Source organism: Poecilia latipinna, unplaced genomic scaffold (assembly GCF_001443285.1).
Source record: "Poecilia latipinna isolate Pla-1442-1.1 unplaced genomic scaffold, P_latipinna-1.0 Scaffold1586, whole genome shotgun sequence".
In the NCBI taxonomy this organism is placed as follows: Eukaryota; Metazoa; Chordata; class Actinopteri; order Cyprinodontiformes; family Poeciliidae; genus Poecilia; species Poecilia latipinna.
In genome coordinates, this window is record NW_015114202.1 from 1 (window position 1) to 17,614 (window position 17,614).

General features: G+C 39.4%; 1 protein-coding gene across 4 annotated transcripts in view; it reads left to right on the forward strand.

Annotated features, from left to right (window-relative positions):
• The first annotated feature begins 4,531 nt into the window (after positions 1–4,531).
• Positions 4,532–17,614, forward strand: part of LOC106963821 (calsyntenin-1-like) — a 31,772-nt gene continuing 18,689 nt past the window's right edge. For 3 of the 4 annotated variants that reach the window (XM_015058950.1, XM_015058951.1, XM_015058953.1), the window contains exon 1: positions 4,533–4,797. In XM_015058950.1, coding sequence (XP_014914436.1) covers positions 4,716–4,797 — 82 coding nt within the window. In that variant the 5' untranslated portion in view covers positions 4,533–4,715. Of the gene's footprint in view, positions 4,798–17,614 lie in introns of all 4 variants that reach the window. The other variant, XM_015058952.1, reaches the window with a different exon arrangement.

Consider the following 17,614-nt stretch of genomic DNA (forward strand, 5'->3'; position numbering starts at 1 on the left):
GTGAAACTATAAAATACTATATAATACAGTATGCTATGCTATGTTCGGCTACACTACCACATGCTACGCTATATTGTACTATACTATGTTATACTATATTATGCTATACCACACATAAAACAGTCCTGCTTCTCAAAAAACTTTGGACGTTTTCTGCACATCAGTAAAAGTAAATCCTCTGTATGAAGCCCTCTTCTTTGATTCATAAAGCTTAAACGTATCCATCTTCTATACAGGTTTGTGCCTTGTAGAGTCTGGGGTTTTTGTAGGGTACGGATGCCAGTCCATCACCGAGGAGCACAAAGACAGAAAACAGACATCCATGCATGCACACTTCAGTACACTTCATATTTTAGTTCTTCTGAGGGGAAAATACATTTATTTTCCTTTTGGCATGGAACTTTTAAAGGATATGGAGCTTTAGCGGATATTCTTACCCACCTGAAACTATCATTTAATACAGTATTATGTTTTCACACTTATGAGATGTGATGTAATTTGATAAAGTACATTTTCTGTGTTTAAAAAAAGGGGAAAACAAATTCCATTTACCTTGTCTAAATGATAAAACATGCTTTCAGTTTGTACAAAAATAAGGGCTTTTAACATCCTTTCACAGTACAGAGAGATGGCACAAGGATGAGACAACAATGCATCAGCAATCATGGCAATCCTAAACAGCGGGGCTATTAACCAAGTGTGCGAGATGTTCTGGAGGAAGCAACACTGCTGTGATTATTCGCTGATGTCTCACACCTTTCCGTCAAACCTTTTTACTGCTCAGCATTGTTCCCCAAAGACACGACAATGGCCACTATCTGTTCCCTGGAGTGTCGGACATCTGTGAGAGAAAGAAATGTTCGCTTTCCCTCCACCACTTCATGTGTTGCCAAGCTGGGAACAAATAAAGCACTGTTCTTCAGTTCTGCTGCTGCTCTGAAGTCAATAGACTCTCCTTGTTTATAGACTCATCACTTAATTGTGGTCATTCTCTGCTGTTTACTTGCGATGACTGCAGCTGTCAGGCCAGTGGAGAGAGAACGTTCGCTTCTGGACACGTCCAAGGGTTGTAAAGGTTATCTCTCTGTTACTTCAAATTGTTATTGTTTCCCAGTCGAGGTAAATGAACAAAGGGATGCTTTACACGGTTACATCTGAAGGACGCGGCAAATAAATGAGCTTAAATTCACAACAGGACTTTCCTCATGATGTTGTTTTTGAGAGGCTTTCTGAGGTGTAGTAGCCTCAAACAAAGCCACTTTAGCATGAGTGCAATGTATGCTAACATTGCTCAGTGCGATGCAGATTTAGAAATGTATGTGCCGAAGTAACTCTGTGATTACTTGGCATCTTCTCCTTAGGGGTGCTGTCTGTTTTGGAAGGTGTTGATTAGAAAGTAGCTCCCAATTTGCAATTCAGGAAGATGCTATTCTCACTTTGGCATGCATGTGTTGTAGCTGCGTCACAGTAGGAAGGATTGTTGGAAATTATCTTCCACTTTGGGACAAGTCGATTTTTTTTGTTTGTTTGTTTTTTACCTATCATTTAGATTTTCAGCTTCCATTTTAATTGTATGGCTCTACAGGTATTTTGGAAATAAAATGCCACAATATAGATAGTTGCTGCTGGTGCTTTTTTTTTTTTTTTTGGGTCAGATTTACATGCTGAAGATCATTAAACACATTTTAAAATCAGACAAATCTGTTTCTTAATGCTTTATTAAGAAAAGATCAGCATTTCCAGATATGGAGCAAATGTCAGGGATTATCACACTGCTTTGTCTGCTTTATCAAGATGACAAAGCAGGTGAATGATGACATATTCAGTTCCAAATTACAGTTATACTTTATATCTTTCAGTTACATCCAAAATTTCAGAAAGTGACCAGATTTAAAATGACCCTCCTCCACTGCAGCATGCAGTTTAGTGCAGCAAGGCACTTTGCAGTATTACAATCACTGAATGTATTGGAGGAGGCGTTTGGCCCCGGTCCTTGGTCTCAGTTTAGCCGTCTGTGCTAAAGAGGCTGCACGCTCCCACAATAACACCGCTGACGTCACTGGCGAAACATCGGACTTGTGATGCCTTCAGGCTCTAATGTCAAGCTCGGAATTTGGGCTGCATGTATATTTAGCATTAAATGAATACGAATGATAAAATCAAACAAGTGGATTGTTTTTGATATGCGGTTGGGGAAACAAACGAAACCCATAGTAATGAAAGGATAAAAGAATAAACAAATCTTATCTCGGGGAATCGTCTGTGAAACACAAGTTAATGTTTAAAGTTTACTGCACATTGGTTTAAGTATTGTCAGTTTAAGTCGATATTTTGATACACATTGTCAGTTCACAGTAAAATTATAAACCGTGTCCTGGAATTGCTTTTCTGTACGTATTCCAGATCCATTCTGCAAATGTGAATGATTCTGGACTCATCAGAGAAATTAATACTGGATGGAGCATTACATTGATCAATAGAGCATCTGTCAAACAGAAACAACACACGAGTGTTGTTGTGAAGTAAAGCACCTTTATTAAAGTTGAGTTTATCCACGTTTAAGCTATAATATTTTCTATTTAAATGTAATTCATGAGTTTATGCATCAGTAACATGATAACAGGTAACGACAAAAGACTAGAGAACTTTTCTGATCCAAACAAACAAGAGGAAGTTTCTTCACCTGCAGCTGTGCTTTATGAGTTTAACTGCATGTTGCATCATTGCACAATCAGTCAGACAGACAGATGACAGCTGGCAGTTTTCTCAGTAAACATCTGCAAGAAAACATGCTCGGCAACATGCATTCTTTTGACCATGGAAATTTCTGTTAGAGCGACTGTGTCAACATTACAGGGACGTCAACAGATCCCCTTTAGGTTGTTGCATTTGTTTAAAACAATGATCAATAATTATCACTGCATGAGAAATAATAATAAAAAAAAACCTGCACTAAATCATTGTCAGCTGGCTTGAAACAGTTTGAGGTGAAAATGTGTGACCCTTTACTAAGATTTCCAGTTGAAGTGATATAATAGGATGACATTGTTTTAGGGATAAGGCTATTAGTTAAAAATGTTATGAGACGCATTCCCCTCATCCTGTTGTTTGAAAGACAAATAAGAACAAGCCTACTGAGCTGAAACACACACTGAGTCACTATTTGATAATAAAATCTCAGGAAGGATGTATCAATCCACTTCACACTTGTCAAACATATGTTGCAAACCTAAAATGCTGACCTTTTGCAAATCACTCACACAGTTATAACTGAATAAAATTTCTACTTCATTTGTTACAGTTTGATGTGGAAATGTGTCATCTTTGACAGTTTTTCTTAACGTTGTCAGCATTGCTGCTTTGTTATTTTTTGTCTTTGTGTATCTTATGACTCAGTTCTCATCTCATTTCATTTATTTAGTTATTTTTTTCCCCTTGTGTTACTTTTTAGCTTTCTGTTTTCTCTACTATCACACTTTAGCAACTCAGTATAGGAAACTTGGTTACGCCCAATGAAATAATTAACAAATTTATTTAGCCAGTTAGTGATTTATCATTTTTAAACAGTTTTGGGGCTATTTTCTGTATCTGTAGATTTACCTTTTGTAATCCACTGATAAAATTCGAAGCCATTAGATAGGCTACATTCTTCTGTCTCTGATTTTTATCTTGTTTATGTCTTTGTGGAAAAAGAAACCGGTGCAATGTGAATTCCTTCTTTCTCACAGATCACAGAAAAACTATTGGTGTAGTTAAATTAAATTTGTTCCTGTGTACATTTTCATATATTTTGTTGGTTTAATAACTGACAGAGTCGCCAACCCTCACTCTTCAGAAATGGACCTCAACATCTTCCTCTCTATATTTGAGGTTTTTGATTTTACACCATGCAACCAGGCTTTCTACTTTGCAGCAGGTCAATGAAGACAACCTCAAAATGGATAAGAAAAAGCCAAACAAAGGCCATTGACGCTCAAAAATCATCCAATGTGGCTGATTCGAGATAATTATGCTGAGGCCAAAATTTCTCCAGTCACCTAAAAGAGTCGCTGCTAGTATTGCAAATGCTACACTGCGCCTCTTGCTTTTAATTACTTTTTTTAGAAATTAATATTAAACTGTCTGATGATCCACACACTGGAATGTGATTAAAAAAAGCAACAACTAGACAATTTTATTGGAGGTTTCATTTTTTTTCTGTACACAAAAAAACTCTAGACAAATTTTCAATTTTACATTTAAATTGCCATTGGTTACTGTGCTTCAGCCGTTGTGGAATCAGTAAAAGGTAAAGTAAAATTCAAATACATTTTCTAGAAAAAGACAGGGAAATTATTACATTTTGAAAATTATTTATTACTGCAAGTCTTTATTTAAATTACATATTTTCTCTACTTACTTGTCTAGCATTTTGATATTCAATTAAACTGTAGCCACTCTAACGAGTATGTAAACCGTGGTGACTGGTTTGTGCGGACACGTCAGTGTGATTTCCGACAGTCCGAGAACGCAGCCGGGAGAAAACTGCGAGAGAATCAGTGATTGAAGAGAGAGCAGAGCGGCGGTAGCGACGACGGCCATCTTAGAGCTACCGTGGTAACCGACACTCATCTCCTGGATTTTATTTTTCCTGTTCAGTATAAACGCTCCGGCCTGACTGACGAGGACCGAAGAAGGCTGTGTTTGACTTCCCCGCGGCCGAACTCAAAGTCAGGATGCGGTTCCGAGGGAATAAACAATTTGCATCCGCAGTCGGACTGGTCCTCGGACTATTATGCGCGGTGGAGGCAGCTAAAGGTAACTAAGCTGGGATTTATCTGAGCCCGTTGCGTCTCTGTGTGTCTGTGTCTGTGTGAGCCTCTGACAGGCTCGCTTCTGCTTGGGACTGGCGGCTGCCCGGAGCCTTCTGGTTCCGTTCGGGAGCCGTGAAGGTGAAATAGCGGAGGTATAGCCGGGCTGACGGATGCCCGACCACTAACCTGCTCAGGGATGGTGGGTCCAGTCTGGAGCTGCAGCGGATGGATGTGGCTGGTGGCAAGTGCATCCCCGCGATAATAATAGACCCGCACAAACTCCAACAGCAGTAACTCTTATTATTATTAATATTATTATTATTATTATTATTATTAGCAGTTTGCGACATTTAATCTTAAATATCATCAGATAAAATAAAACGTACAAAACGACCCCTTTCTGTTATCTCCATCTATTTCTATTTTTGGGTTGCTTCGTTCTCTTTTTTTTAAAATCAAGAATAAAACAAGCCTCACCCTCTCTGCAGATTTTATAAATTATTATTACTCCCTTGTTGCAGGTACTAAATGTACTCCGCTTATTTTATATCTATATATATATATATATATATAACAGTTCTTATTTTATTTGCAGCATTCATTTAGTGTGACATGTTTGTGTTTCCAGTGTGAGGCCAAATGATTGGGTTGTGGTCCCATCGCGGCGGGTGTTGTTGGGTCCGCTACGCACTGCAGATCTTATTCACATGTCCTTGTTTTTGTCTGTGGATGTAAATATTTATGAGCCAAGGAGCTCCAGCAGAAAGATCTGCGCCTACTTATGAGTAGAAACTGTACAAAGTCGAAGTGCTGCTGCTCCCTTCTTTTGCAGCATGTCTTTATTTGCTGCAGGGAGGTCCTCCTCCCTCCCTCCCTCCCTTCTCTTCCTCCCTGCTCCTCCCTTTTCAGAGATAAACCCCCCTCCACCTCCACCCCATGAATTTATAGACTGCTTTTATTCTTAAACTCAATGCTCTGGATCTCCAGAGCGAGCTTCCTGATCCGGGGTGTGTGAGAGGCAGGTGTATGTTAGTCACTGGACGTTATCAGCAAGCCTGGGCAGCTATCCATTGTTAGGGCTTAAAATATTGTGGGGGAAACTTGATTGTGCAAATTTGGAAATTAGGTGTGAACCGGAGGAAATGATCCCTGAAAAGAAGGCTGTTCAATCTGGAGACAGAAGGAGCTTCCTTTTATTTATCCAGTTTTTTAAAAAACATACACGTATGTTTGAGCAGTTTGCAAAGCACCATTAGCAATGATTTAATGTTGATTATGTTTGTTGATCTCCCTTTCTTGGGCCTCAGAGTGAAGTCAGCCCGCCCAGGGGATACCGTCTTGTTTTACAAGTTTCATATCTTGTACTTAGTTGGACTTTGAATTCAGGTCAACTCCGGGAAGGGAAGATTTAAATACAAATACATTTCTTTTTAAGAAAGGGAAACCAGTCGATTGAAATCAGATTTGGTCTGAAAAAAAAAAAATCTCAAGATTTTATTTTTAAGCCATATTAGGGCCACCATTCTGCCTGTGACAACCTCAGGGAAACGATATGTTTTACATGTGTTTCAAAGCACCTTTGGAACCAGTTATCAGATTGATTTCCAGTCGCATTTGACCCCAATTTCACTCTGCGCTGGAGAAATGTGTTGTGCGGTTGAAACGGTCATGACAGCAAATTAAATTCTCGCTGTCATGTGATTAACCTGTTCATTCTCCTGTCAAATTTCTTCAGCCGCAAATCCATTGTTCAAGCTAATGATACTTTTCATGGAATCACCAAGTTCATGAACAATCTGGAAGGAAGTTGACAATTTGTAGTCTGGTTAAATAGCCTAAAAAAAAAAAAAAATTAGTGAAGCATGTTTGAATTTATAGATTTTACTTCTTATCTCAGCATCTAAAAGATAAAATTCAGAACCTTATGAAATGTGAGGTGCATTTACATTAATTTACAATCAGATCATGTGTTTCATCTGCGATTAGCCATGTTAAAACTTGTGTTCTTGTCCTACTTTTATCATTTTGGGTTTATTACTGACAGAAGATGATGAAGAAAATACCAAACTGAATGGCTAAACTCAAAGGTAGCCATTTAGGGAGTGCTTTATCCTTGCCTATCTTCCTTTTTTTCTCCCCAGTTTCCATGTGAAACACCTGAGAATGCTCAGCAGTAACTTCATTCCCTTTGTCATCCATTAAAAGGCCACGAAGACCAGTAAATACTTGGTGCTGTGCAAAACGTGCCAGCATCCCAGTTTGTGTGTACAAAGTGCACCTGCTGCCTTTCCCAGCTCTTATCAGGAAAGAAAACCTGTGAAATCAACTCTCCGTGGAGGGCTTATCTTTTATTAACCAAAGGTTACCTGCCTATTTTGTGCGCCGCCTCATGGCTTGTTGTCCGTCTATTTTTTATTTTTTATTACCAGCCATCTGGCAGCGAGATGAAGAAGCCAAAAACTCCCGAGGGTTTGTTTCCCTTGTGGTTCTTGGTCTTGAAAGCTTGTTAAGAAGTGATTGGATGCCAGCTCTATATGAAACAGATTGAGCTAAAGGTTCAGTTTACATGTTTTGGTAGACATCAGAGTTTGTATTTAGAGTGTATGAATCATTTCAGCGCCATCAAGAAAATGTCAGAGTGCAAATGAATTTGTCTCGCGCTGTGCTGGTCAAAGTGTTCAAACTACCGTTCCCTGCTACGCCGGAGACACTTTTGGTCATTAAAGTGCTTCTTGCTTGTTTTCCAGATGTCACCCATGTCATTTATTTCCTTTTCTGTACCCACGAGCAGCTGCTGGGCTTGTCCACCGTGCTCTCGACTCAAACGTTAGGTCTGCTGCAATGCCTGGGCTTCTGCTGTGCAAACAATCGGACAAAGGGAACACTGGCTGCTGGGAAGTTTTGTGGCTCATTCATCACTGAATTAAGTTAATTCCAGTCAAACAAATTGGATGCCCTGCTTTGTGAGGCGTTAACATATGGGTTCTCCTCACATGGCTGAAGCTTATTAAAAACTCAAGTAAGATGCTTTAGTTTTCTTTCCAAGCCTCAACACGTGGGGTTTATTTAATCTTTATCAAATTCTTTAACCAAACTAAGTATACCTCACTGCTTTATCAAAAGTCGGCCAAATGTTCCCTTGACTTTCTTTGGTTATTTTGACACTTGGCATGTTGAAGATTGAAAAAAATATCTTATTTTTCAAATTATCAGGTGCTTCAGCACAGCCTACGATTTTTGGTTTTCATGTACTTTGAGAAACTTTATTTTAGGTCAATAAAAAAAAAAAAAAAGGTTTTGAAAATGTAAACAATATAATTTTTTTATTTTCCAGAGATTGTACTCTAAAGAAAACCGTAAATAACCGTCGGCCATAGAAAACTGGATCGGTGCTTCTCTGTAGATCACAATGAAGCTGAACCTTAATATTTCATACATGTATACCAGGCTTTCCCTCAATGTATTATAAGCCTGGCGGGCCACCAGACTTTACTTGTGCCCCCACCAGGCTTAGCTCTGCCTATTTATTTCAGTTATTTTAAATGTTTGCATTTTTTAAGACTTTATGGTTGGTGTCCAGATACTAATCTTCCAATAACATATAATCATCATGTGATATTTTCAAATTTCCTGTCAACTTTAAAAAAAATTTTAACTCAAAAACACGATGGGCTGCTGGATGAATGACTACCGAACCCCTAACCACCGGGCTTAGCAAGTTTTCTGAGGAAAACCTTGTTTAACTTTTACCCATCTTTTTTATACACTGATAATAAATCAGCTGGAAAATCCCAGGAACAAATGATATATATATAAAAGACTCCACAGACCTGAACAACCCCTTCAGTAGTGAAGGGAGCTCAGGTTTCTTATGTGTTGCAGAAAGCCGTCACTTAAGCCCCGTTTAAGCCTCGAAGCTATTGCTGATCTGTAAGTCATCGTTCCGTGTTGTGGCGATTAGAAACTGCGTGAATACACACGGCTGACAATGGCCGCATTGTTCGCCCCTCTCATGCCACTCCAATGACAATGTTGTGTGCTGTCATTCTGCATCAGTTTACATATTTGTTTTTCCTCTAAAATGACAATGTTAAATGTCGAGAGGATAAGGGTTAAAGGGTTAGGGTATCTCCCTGAAGAACAGGTCTGCTAACATTAATGTAAGCCAAATGAGGGAAATTGCAGTTTTTAAGAAAGCCATCATCGGCAAAAACTTGAACTTATTTAGGAAATTTTAAATATTTTGTCAGCAGTGGGAATAATCAATGCTTTTTTTTTGTAATTAGATCTTATTAAATACAGTACATCAATACAGTGAAATCATTTTATTTTACTTTAATAACAGCCCGTGTCTACGTGGCATCTCTAGCAAAAACACACTCTTTACAAAATTCAACCATCTCAGGAGATTGGGGGGGTGGGGGCGAAGTCAAATGGAGTTCAGGAAGAAAACCGCGCACAAAGCTGAATAACAGGTTTAAACTCAGGACTTTTTCTGTGCTTCTTTGTTGAAGCTGGTAACAAAAATAATTGTATTTAAGAGAATGATAAAAAAAAACCCAATGGTGCTGAGGATAGCTGATAGAACAACTGCTTGGTAGGTTGTAGCTATATTCAAATGAAATTAAAGGATCTTTGGTTGTTTCAACAAGACTCTGTTAAATTTAGATGTATGTTTGTTCTGAATTTTATCCCAAATTGTGCTTGAAAAGTAGGACATGAATGCGTCACATAAATTTGGTTGAAAGCTGGTTAAAAACAATCATTGTTTCCCCTGTTTTGTTTTTTTTTAAAATTTGCTCTGAATAGCAGTTTATTTACCAGCAAACACTGTGCTTCACATGTCAGGTCTAACATGTTTCCCAGCAGCGTTTTCTCTCAGTGAAAGGCTTCCAGGGCTGGACTCTTGACTGAGCAGCGTGTAACAGTGTGGTCACTGTTTGAGAGATCACAACTCAAGCCCCTCAAGAATGTGCGTATTGGATAATCCCCCAAGTGCTAAGATGCCGAGGCATTTTGGTTTGCTAATTTGCCTGTGAGGGTCTGAGACCGCTGGACTCTCATTATTTGGGTCGGCGGTGACTTCGCGCTGGTTGGTGCCTTTACGAGCTGAATGGGGGCGGTGAACTGTTTAGAAAGGGTCATTTAGTTGTGAATATTATTAAGTCGGCCGGATGACTTAGGAAGTTGCCAGTCACCAAGAAAAGTCGAATGCGTTTAGATTATTGCCTTGTTTTTCTTGTTGTGGGAAAACATCAATGTGGAGGTGAGAAGTTTGGGGTTACCGATTTTAAATTTCAATGACATAAAAATATTTTAAAGCAGGAATATTGCTTTTTTTTTTTTGTAAATTCCTGCACTTAAAGTTGAATTTCTAACTCATGAATAAATAATATGTACATGTAATTTTTCCAGTACAAGTTTGGAATTTGATTTCAGTATTTTTCGGATCTGGATAAGTATGAAAAAATAAAATGCGAGTGGAAGAACAATTAAATTTCCCCACTGTATTTATGATTCCATTGTGTAAATCCTCCTTCCTTCTTTCTTCCTTGTCTCCCTTCCTTCTTCTGTTCTTTCCTTCCTTAAGTCATCCCTTTGAGAAGATCTTTAAGAAGTCGTGTTTCACTTTTACACGTAGGAATCCTGCTTTAAGTTATTTTTCTGAGTGAACAGTAACCAAATTCCCAGTTGCGCACCTTGTCTGTATGACTACCTTTCTCCCTGGAGTCCCGTTGTTTCCAGGGGAAAGAAAAGAGCCACAGCAGAGCTATTCACACCGGGGCGTATCACATCCACATTCAGGTTCCATGGGAAACAGGTAACCAGAGATCACGTCGCCTGCTGCAGGGCCGCTACACTCCAGCACTGTTTAGACCTTCATCGTCTCACTCTTCCTCACTGCTGCCGTCGTGCAGCTCACACAGAGAGCTGGTTGAGTTACGCTTAAGGTTGCATCGTCTCCAAACCCCTCGCCACCCATCAGCCCGCCCCTTCTTCAGAAGAGCTCTGCGGTCGTCCAGGGCGTGCTCGCGCCATTGGGCGGCTGCGACTGCACAGATGACAAACAAATGTTGTTGCCTGGCAGGGGAACTGAGAAGCTTTCCTGTCTGAGTTGTATGTTTTGGGAGTGTGGGCCCCTGAGGCCCCAGACCTTCCTTTCTGGCTTCTTGGGCCTCTGAGAACAGTCCCAGGTCTGTGATGGAAGCGCCTCGCGACGGCGAACTCAGGAACCTGCAAGGCAAGACAAACAGAGAAGTGTGCTCGCCGTTTGAGACCGAGAGCAGATTGTTCATTGATTATTCCTGGTCCACTTCTCGGCATAATTGGAAGTTTTTCAGTAACTCGGATTTGCATGCACTGCATACCTTCCCCTTTTTGGCTGCGATGTCTATTCGTCTTTGCTGACTTAAAAAAGGCCTAGAGCTGTATTTGACACTGCCAAAAGGCAATGCGCTTTTTTTTTTCCTGTTTTTTTGTTGAAAGTACAGTTGTTTGCTAAAGCCTTTCTCCTAGTTATCAGTGTTCTTGAATATTTAGAATATGTTTTTTTTACTTTTTATTTTGTAGAAAAATGTCCCAGACTCTCTTGGGAAGCACTTCAAAGTCTGGCGTTTCTGTCTGAGCGCAGATAAACCCTTCCTCTTGAGTGTGCTGCTCCAGCTAATAAGACAAGTATGAACAACCAGGCAACAGAACGGCTTTATTTAGCCTCAAACGAAGAGACTGGCGGTCTACTCCAGAGAGCGCGCTGCCTTCAGTCAAGAATTTATAATTCTTCATATTTATTAGCAATGCAGGTGATCAAACATTTACTTAAAAAAAAAAGACACTGAGACTGATGCAAGCTATTCAGTAGGCTAGTTATTGTTTCTTTTTTAGGTAACGGGACACAAATTCTTCTCTTGAGAAATATACCCAGTTGTAATATGTTTCTTTAGGACACCAATCACAAACTGCACACGCACATTTTCCAATTTATTGATGCTTTCATTGGATAAGCAGTGGAGAAAATAATAAAACTAACATCTTTGACAATATGGACAACTGGACTTTATTTTAACAATAAATCAACATTTTTATCATGACAACAAATTTATCACAATAAACGATGAACGATACAATAAATGCCCGTCCCTACTAAAGAAAGCTTTGTAAAATTATTCACACTCCTGTCAGTGTTGGTAATTTTTCCCTCCCCTTTTTTATCCCGTGCATTTAATTGAGACTAAATCACCATCCTGACCCTGCTGGTGAAACGTGGTGGTGGCAGCATCATCTTGCAGCGATGCTCTTCCCCAACATGTCAGGCTTTGCACATTTCTATCAGTTTCCTCTTTTTAATTATAGTTTAAGATAGAACTAAATCTGTTATGATCAGCACAAACAAATATTTAGTCCATCCCCCCCCCGCCAAATCATCGTCTCAATCCCGATATGTTTTGCGTTCTTGCTTTGGCTGTGATGCGATCAGAGAAGATGATTTTTCCGGAGCTGCTGGCGTAACACTGGCGCTTGATTTATGAAGCGGAGCTCCACACCGCAGCGCGGCCGCAACACGTGACTGCGCCATCATTATTACACAACAAGCCCTTTGAGGTTTGCTTGCATTATAAACCCTCATCTGATAATCACCGGCCGCTGCTACAATGTGGACGGCTTTGTTGTTCCTCCTGAGCAAACAGCAGCCTGTGGCCAGACGTATATGATGCATTTCCTTAATCAGGACGGGTATTCGGGGCCTGTGCGGCTAATGGATCTGTGAAAAACCTTTGGCAAATGCTCCAGATAAAGCCACGGTTAATTGTCTCTTAGGGAAACAGTCTTAGATTTTCTGCCACACGTTATCAGAGCTGCAGTTGCTGTTTAACGATTTTTTTTTCTTCTTCTTTCTCCGTGTCACAGAGACGCGCTGTCTGTAACAGCGATGTGGTGGTGGACTATTGAATCTCAGGATTACCAAGAGCCATTGTGTCTGTCCCGTTCTCCCAGGAAGTGTTTCACACGGTTTATAGGTCAAATTGTATAGGTCGGGGTTCAGTCTTTGTGTCCATGTGAATACTTGTTACATTACTTCATTCACTGGGTTTGCCAAACCTAGCAGTTGTACTTGTTTTTTTTTTTTTAAATAGTATTAAAGAAAGTGTCACAGAGCCATCATTAGTCTCACACTAACATAGAAAAACAGATAGTTATAAAATCTAACTGTTGCCAAGTATTTTCTTTTTAAATGTTTCTTAGTTAGATGTCAAGAATGCAGAATGCTTTTGAAGCGCTCAGGAAAATCTATAATGAAATTGTGTCAGGAAAAGTAAAGATTATTGAAATGGAGATGTGCTGAAGATTTAGATAAATGTTCTTTCGGACAAAAATGAAAACGCCAAGATCTGCAGCGTTTTGATTGGAACAACCATCATAACTGCGTTTTTATTACTTTGGCCTCATTTAGTCGTATTTCACAGCTGAAATGTTTTGTCATTTATTCTGAGAATTAATTAGAGCGGCAATAGTAAGGCTTCAGTACTTACAAACTCATTTGTGTGCAATTTGCATTGATTCAGTTAGTCATTGAATCCTTAAATAGCCCCTTCTTAACATTCACGTAGATCAAGATGCTTCACACAGTCAAACTCTAGCAACGTTGCACAATATATGCAGATTTACTTATTTATGGTTGGACTTGGAAGTAATTAATTGTACTGTGAAAAGCCAGCTCAGGATATTTTTCTCATTAGACATTTTAAAGAAAAGTTTCAGTAATTGGTAATTAAATCCAATAAACATTGGTGCCAGTTGAACAAATTGCACTCAAGGTTTTCTTCATAGAGATGATCGTTTCTGAAATAAAGGGATTACAGTGGAACGCTGATATTGGGAGAGGTCTGGTCTGGGAAGCTAATGTCAAACTTTAGCGCTTATGTTCTCAACCTTCTTAAAAAAAAATTTCTCGTTAAGCTCAAAAAGAGGAGCAGGTAATTGGTTAACGTATTTACAGACCATGAAAAAAAAGTCTAACTTTTCAGTTTTGATTCATTTATTGAACATAAATATTCTAATGTTGTTCTAAGTGAGCTGCCAATCATTGCTCAGAGCCAGTTATGGGAAACTTGGCAGCTTTTGACCATTGGCTGATTGATTAAAACATCAATAATCATATTCAAAGAAATTGTTTGTGTTTCTCAAGTTAAGTATTGTGCAACAGGAATCTCATAAAATTTTGCTCTGTCACGAAAAGGTCCCTGTCCAGGTGTGCGGAGCGGGTCACTAGGTTTTTTTGGCCCTGCTGGTCAAAAGCAACCACTTTATCCTGCTGTTTATCCAAACTTCCTCTCTCCAAAACATTTTTAGCCTCCAAAATACAATGTTTATTATTTTCCTGTGCTTCCATATGCTTTTTGTTTTTATTATGAAACCGCATCTCCCCACATGCGCACAATAAAACCTTGGCAGGGGGCTCTACTGTTTTGTTTTCTGGTTCTTGTTTGACCTTTGGAGTGAATGAAGTGGCATTCCTTCATAGGATTAAATGTTATTGGCTTTGTTTGCTGTAACAGGATTGCATAGGACTCTGTTGCTGGGCTCGGAGGATGCTCAGCAGTCCACCATCTGTGCTCATAGAGTCACAGCTTGAGACGTGAATTTTAATTCTCCCCAAGTGTTTATACTTCTCTAGCATGTACGGTGTATGTACACTAGTATCTGGTGTACCGGGTCACTCTTTTGGTAAATTCACCTTACCTGGATGTGTGGATATCAGCGATGTTTCTCCTCTCTGACCCACAGAGTGCAAGCTTAGGCTTTTCTGTTTCAGAGAAATACTTTGCCTCTTTTATTTCAGTAGGTTCCTAATCTTTACATATCTGCTGAGGCTTTTTCTGATTGTTTATATCCACAAAATGTTTTGTGGTAAATATAACTACAGCAAACTCTCAGGCTAACGCGTTTTCCTCATATTTTACTTTAATATATTCCCTGAAAGCAGGATCTTCATACATCGTGTTTGGCACCTAAAGTCAGTTGATTGTGTAACTGAGGGGAAAAATAAATACCAACCCACTTATTAAATAGTCCTTTTATTTCGCGGCTGTCTCTGCTTTATTTTTTCAACATTTACCCTTTTAATTGCTCCTGAACTGAAAATTGATGGCATGACCTGATAATAGAAATCAGAAATAAATGTTGATTTTAGCACACGTTAAATAAAAGAAGTAGAGCGCAACAGGTTTGATTTTACTGGGGATGGACCGATCATCTCGTATCGGCCGATACCGATTTTTATTTTTATTTTATTTATTAAAGAATAGTTCTTTAAACAGAAAGTTTTTAGTTTGGTGCATTTTTGAATAACTTAACACATTTCAGGATTCCCATCATTTATCAGTAGTTTAAATTTTCAGGTTTTGCTGATGACGGCATGATTGCGTTGCTTCATTTCTGAGCGTGGAAATCCTTGTACAACTATCACCTCCCCTTTTTCTTGCATATAGTAACATAAAATAGGTTTTAAATGAACCAGATTAATGTGTTGCGTCTTTAGTTTTATGTGTGAACGGTAATGACACAAACGAACGTTATCTCTCTCTCTCTCTCTCTCTATTGGAGGCTCGCAGGGAGGGGAGACGAAGCCGTCTTGTCAAAGGGGCTTTGTTGGTAATTTCACAACAATGACTTTCATGCTTTAAAAGAAATGTTATGCAAGTCTTGCTGCATGCGTAAGGATCGGACAGACTTCAATTTCACCAGCAATGCACAGCGGCATTGTAGCGGTGCTTTTGAATTCGCCATTGGTTGTGTGGGTTTGCCTCTTTTGTTTTCACGCTGACACTTGCTTGCATTCTTCCACAGTTTGCCATCTGTGAATGTATCTGCACCGACTCTTGTTTCAGTGGATCTGGGCTGCCAATCTGGGTCGCCATTGTTGGGAGCAAGTCACGTGTGTCGGGCTTTTTGCTTGTGTTGCAGAGCAAACTTGATGGTCTTTGAGTTTCCCTTATTTGGGAGCCTCTCGTCAACCCATGTCTGTCCATCCATCCGTCATGCTGCTTATCTTGCTTTTCCCCCCCGTCTGGATCAGATTGAAATACTTTACTGAAACACCCAGCAACACTCTTTACAAGCAGACCCGGTTCACCGACCATTGGCGATGACGGCCGTGACACGAGCTGCTCTTGGTCGAGCAACAGGCCCACATGTGACCCAGCTCAGAGTAACTGTGACTCTGTGGAAGCCAAAGCTGATTATGGCGGCAGTCTGTCCTGGCGGCCCGCCTAAAGAGATCCACTTCACTTCAGGTCACGAGTCACTCAGCGAAGCCATTTATTGGGCTCGGTCATTTCCAAATCACTCGTAAGCACATCGAGGTTTTCATATCGAGCGCCGCTTTTGGAGGACGGGATTTAACCGGGCATGCCGAAAAATAAAGTCATTTCATTTGGGTTTGATTGGTAGAGTCTTTCAGAAGTCTTTCTTTTGCACAGTTTGTCCATTTTAGTCACTATTCCTTGTTGTAGGGAGTTTTAATTTAATGATGTGTAAAAACATGTCTGTAATAAAGATACCTGCTGGTCGCGGTAGCTTTAAAAACCACTTTCCTTCACTGAGGCCTTCGTAATACTATTTAACTGTCAATTGTAGATGTTGCAGATCTATTCAAGTAGGTCGTAATTACTTTTTACTGATTGTGCAATCAGCGATGATTACTCTGCGTTATGTGATGGCGCAACAGCAGCCGATCCAAGTATTGCAGAGGAATATTTAATCTTGCCTTGAAACATTTGCGTCCTTTGAATTGTTGATTTTAGACTCCAGCATTTTAATTTTCAAGCATTTTAAGTATGAAACTTGGAAAGCCTTTTGATCTGGCAGAGTATTTGTTTTAGTGAGTTTAATGCCATTGTGCGAGCAGAATGGGGATAACGAATCCAGTTCTTTTTTGTATGTCTGCGGTAACTCGTATGTAAGTTTAATGTTTCACACTCCCAAAAGCAAAAAGCTCGAGTTAATTTGTTTAGTCTGACTGCCACAGTAAGCTGGTTGTTTGACCTGCTGCTTTGTTTCTGCTAATAAATGTCTGATAAAACTCAGCAGGTATAATAATTAATGTTTAAATATTCTGGAACAAATCTTTGCAGCTTTTTTTTTTTTGTTTTGTTTTTTTCTTCCTACAGTCAGAACCAGTATTTGAAACGAGGCTTTCAATAGCTTGCTTTGATCTACAGTGGGGGGAACAAAAACATTATGATGACTGATGTGCCACTCATTTATTAAAGAGTTTTGTGATTTTTCTAAAAATTGTGAATTAAAAAAAAGAGGATAATTTAAAAAGAGTGGGACCTTGAAAACACATTTCATTCTGTCAATCAAAAATAATTAACTTCTGGAGACATTTTTTTTAAACTTCGGATGGATTATGTCACGGTGCAGCATCCCATGTAACATTTGGCAATGTTGTGCTGCGGTCGATCATTTCCTGCCATTGATTGTGTAGGCTGCAGCGGCAGGTTATTGTTGCTGTCTGTTTGGTGCATGCATGGATGGTTGAGTCAGACCCAATCATTCGTATGGGACGTTGTATGCTGCATTAATTGGATAGGCATAGTGAGCATTCATTTGTGGCTTAAAAATCAATAAGGACAACTTTTTTTTTTTTATGTGCCTGAACTGTCATTAAAAAGTTTTATCCTAAAGAGCGAAGCAGGTGTCAATCCTGATAAAAGTTTTAGGTGAGATGATGTTGATCTGGATGTATGAAAAAGAAAAATATTTCTTTCTAGCTTTCATTTGTAGGTAAAGAAATAGTTTGTTTGGTTAAATCAAACAGA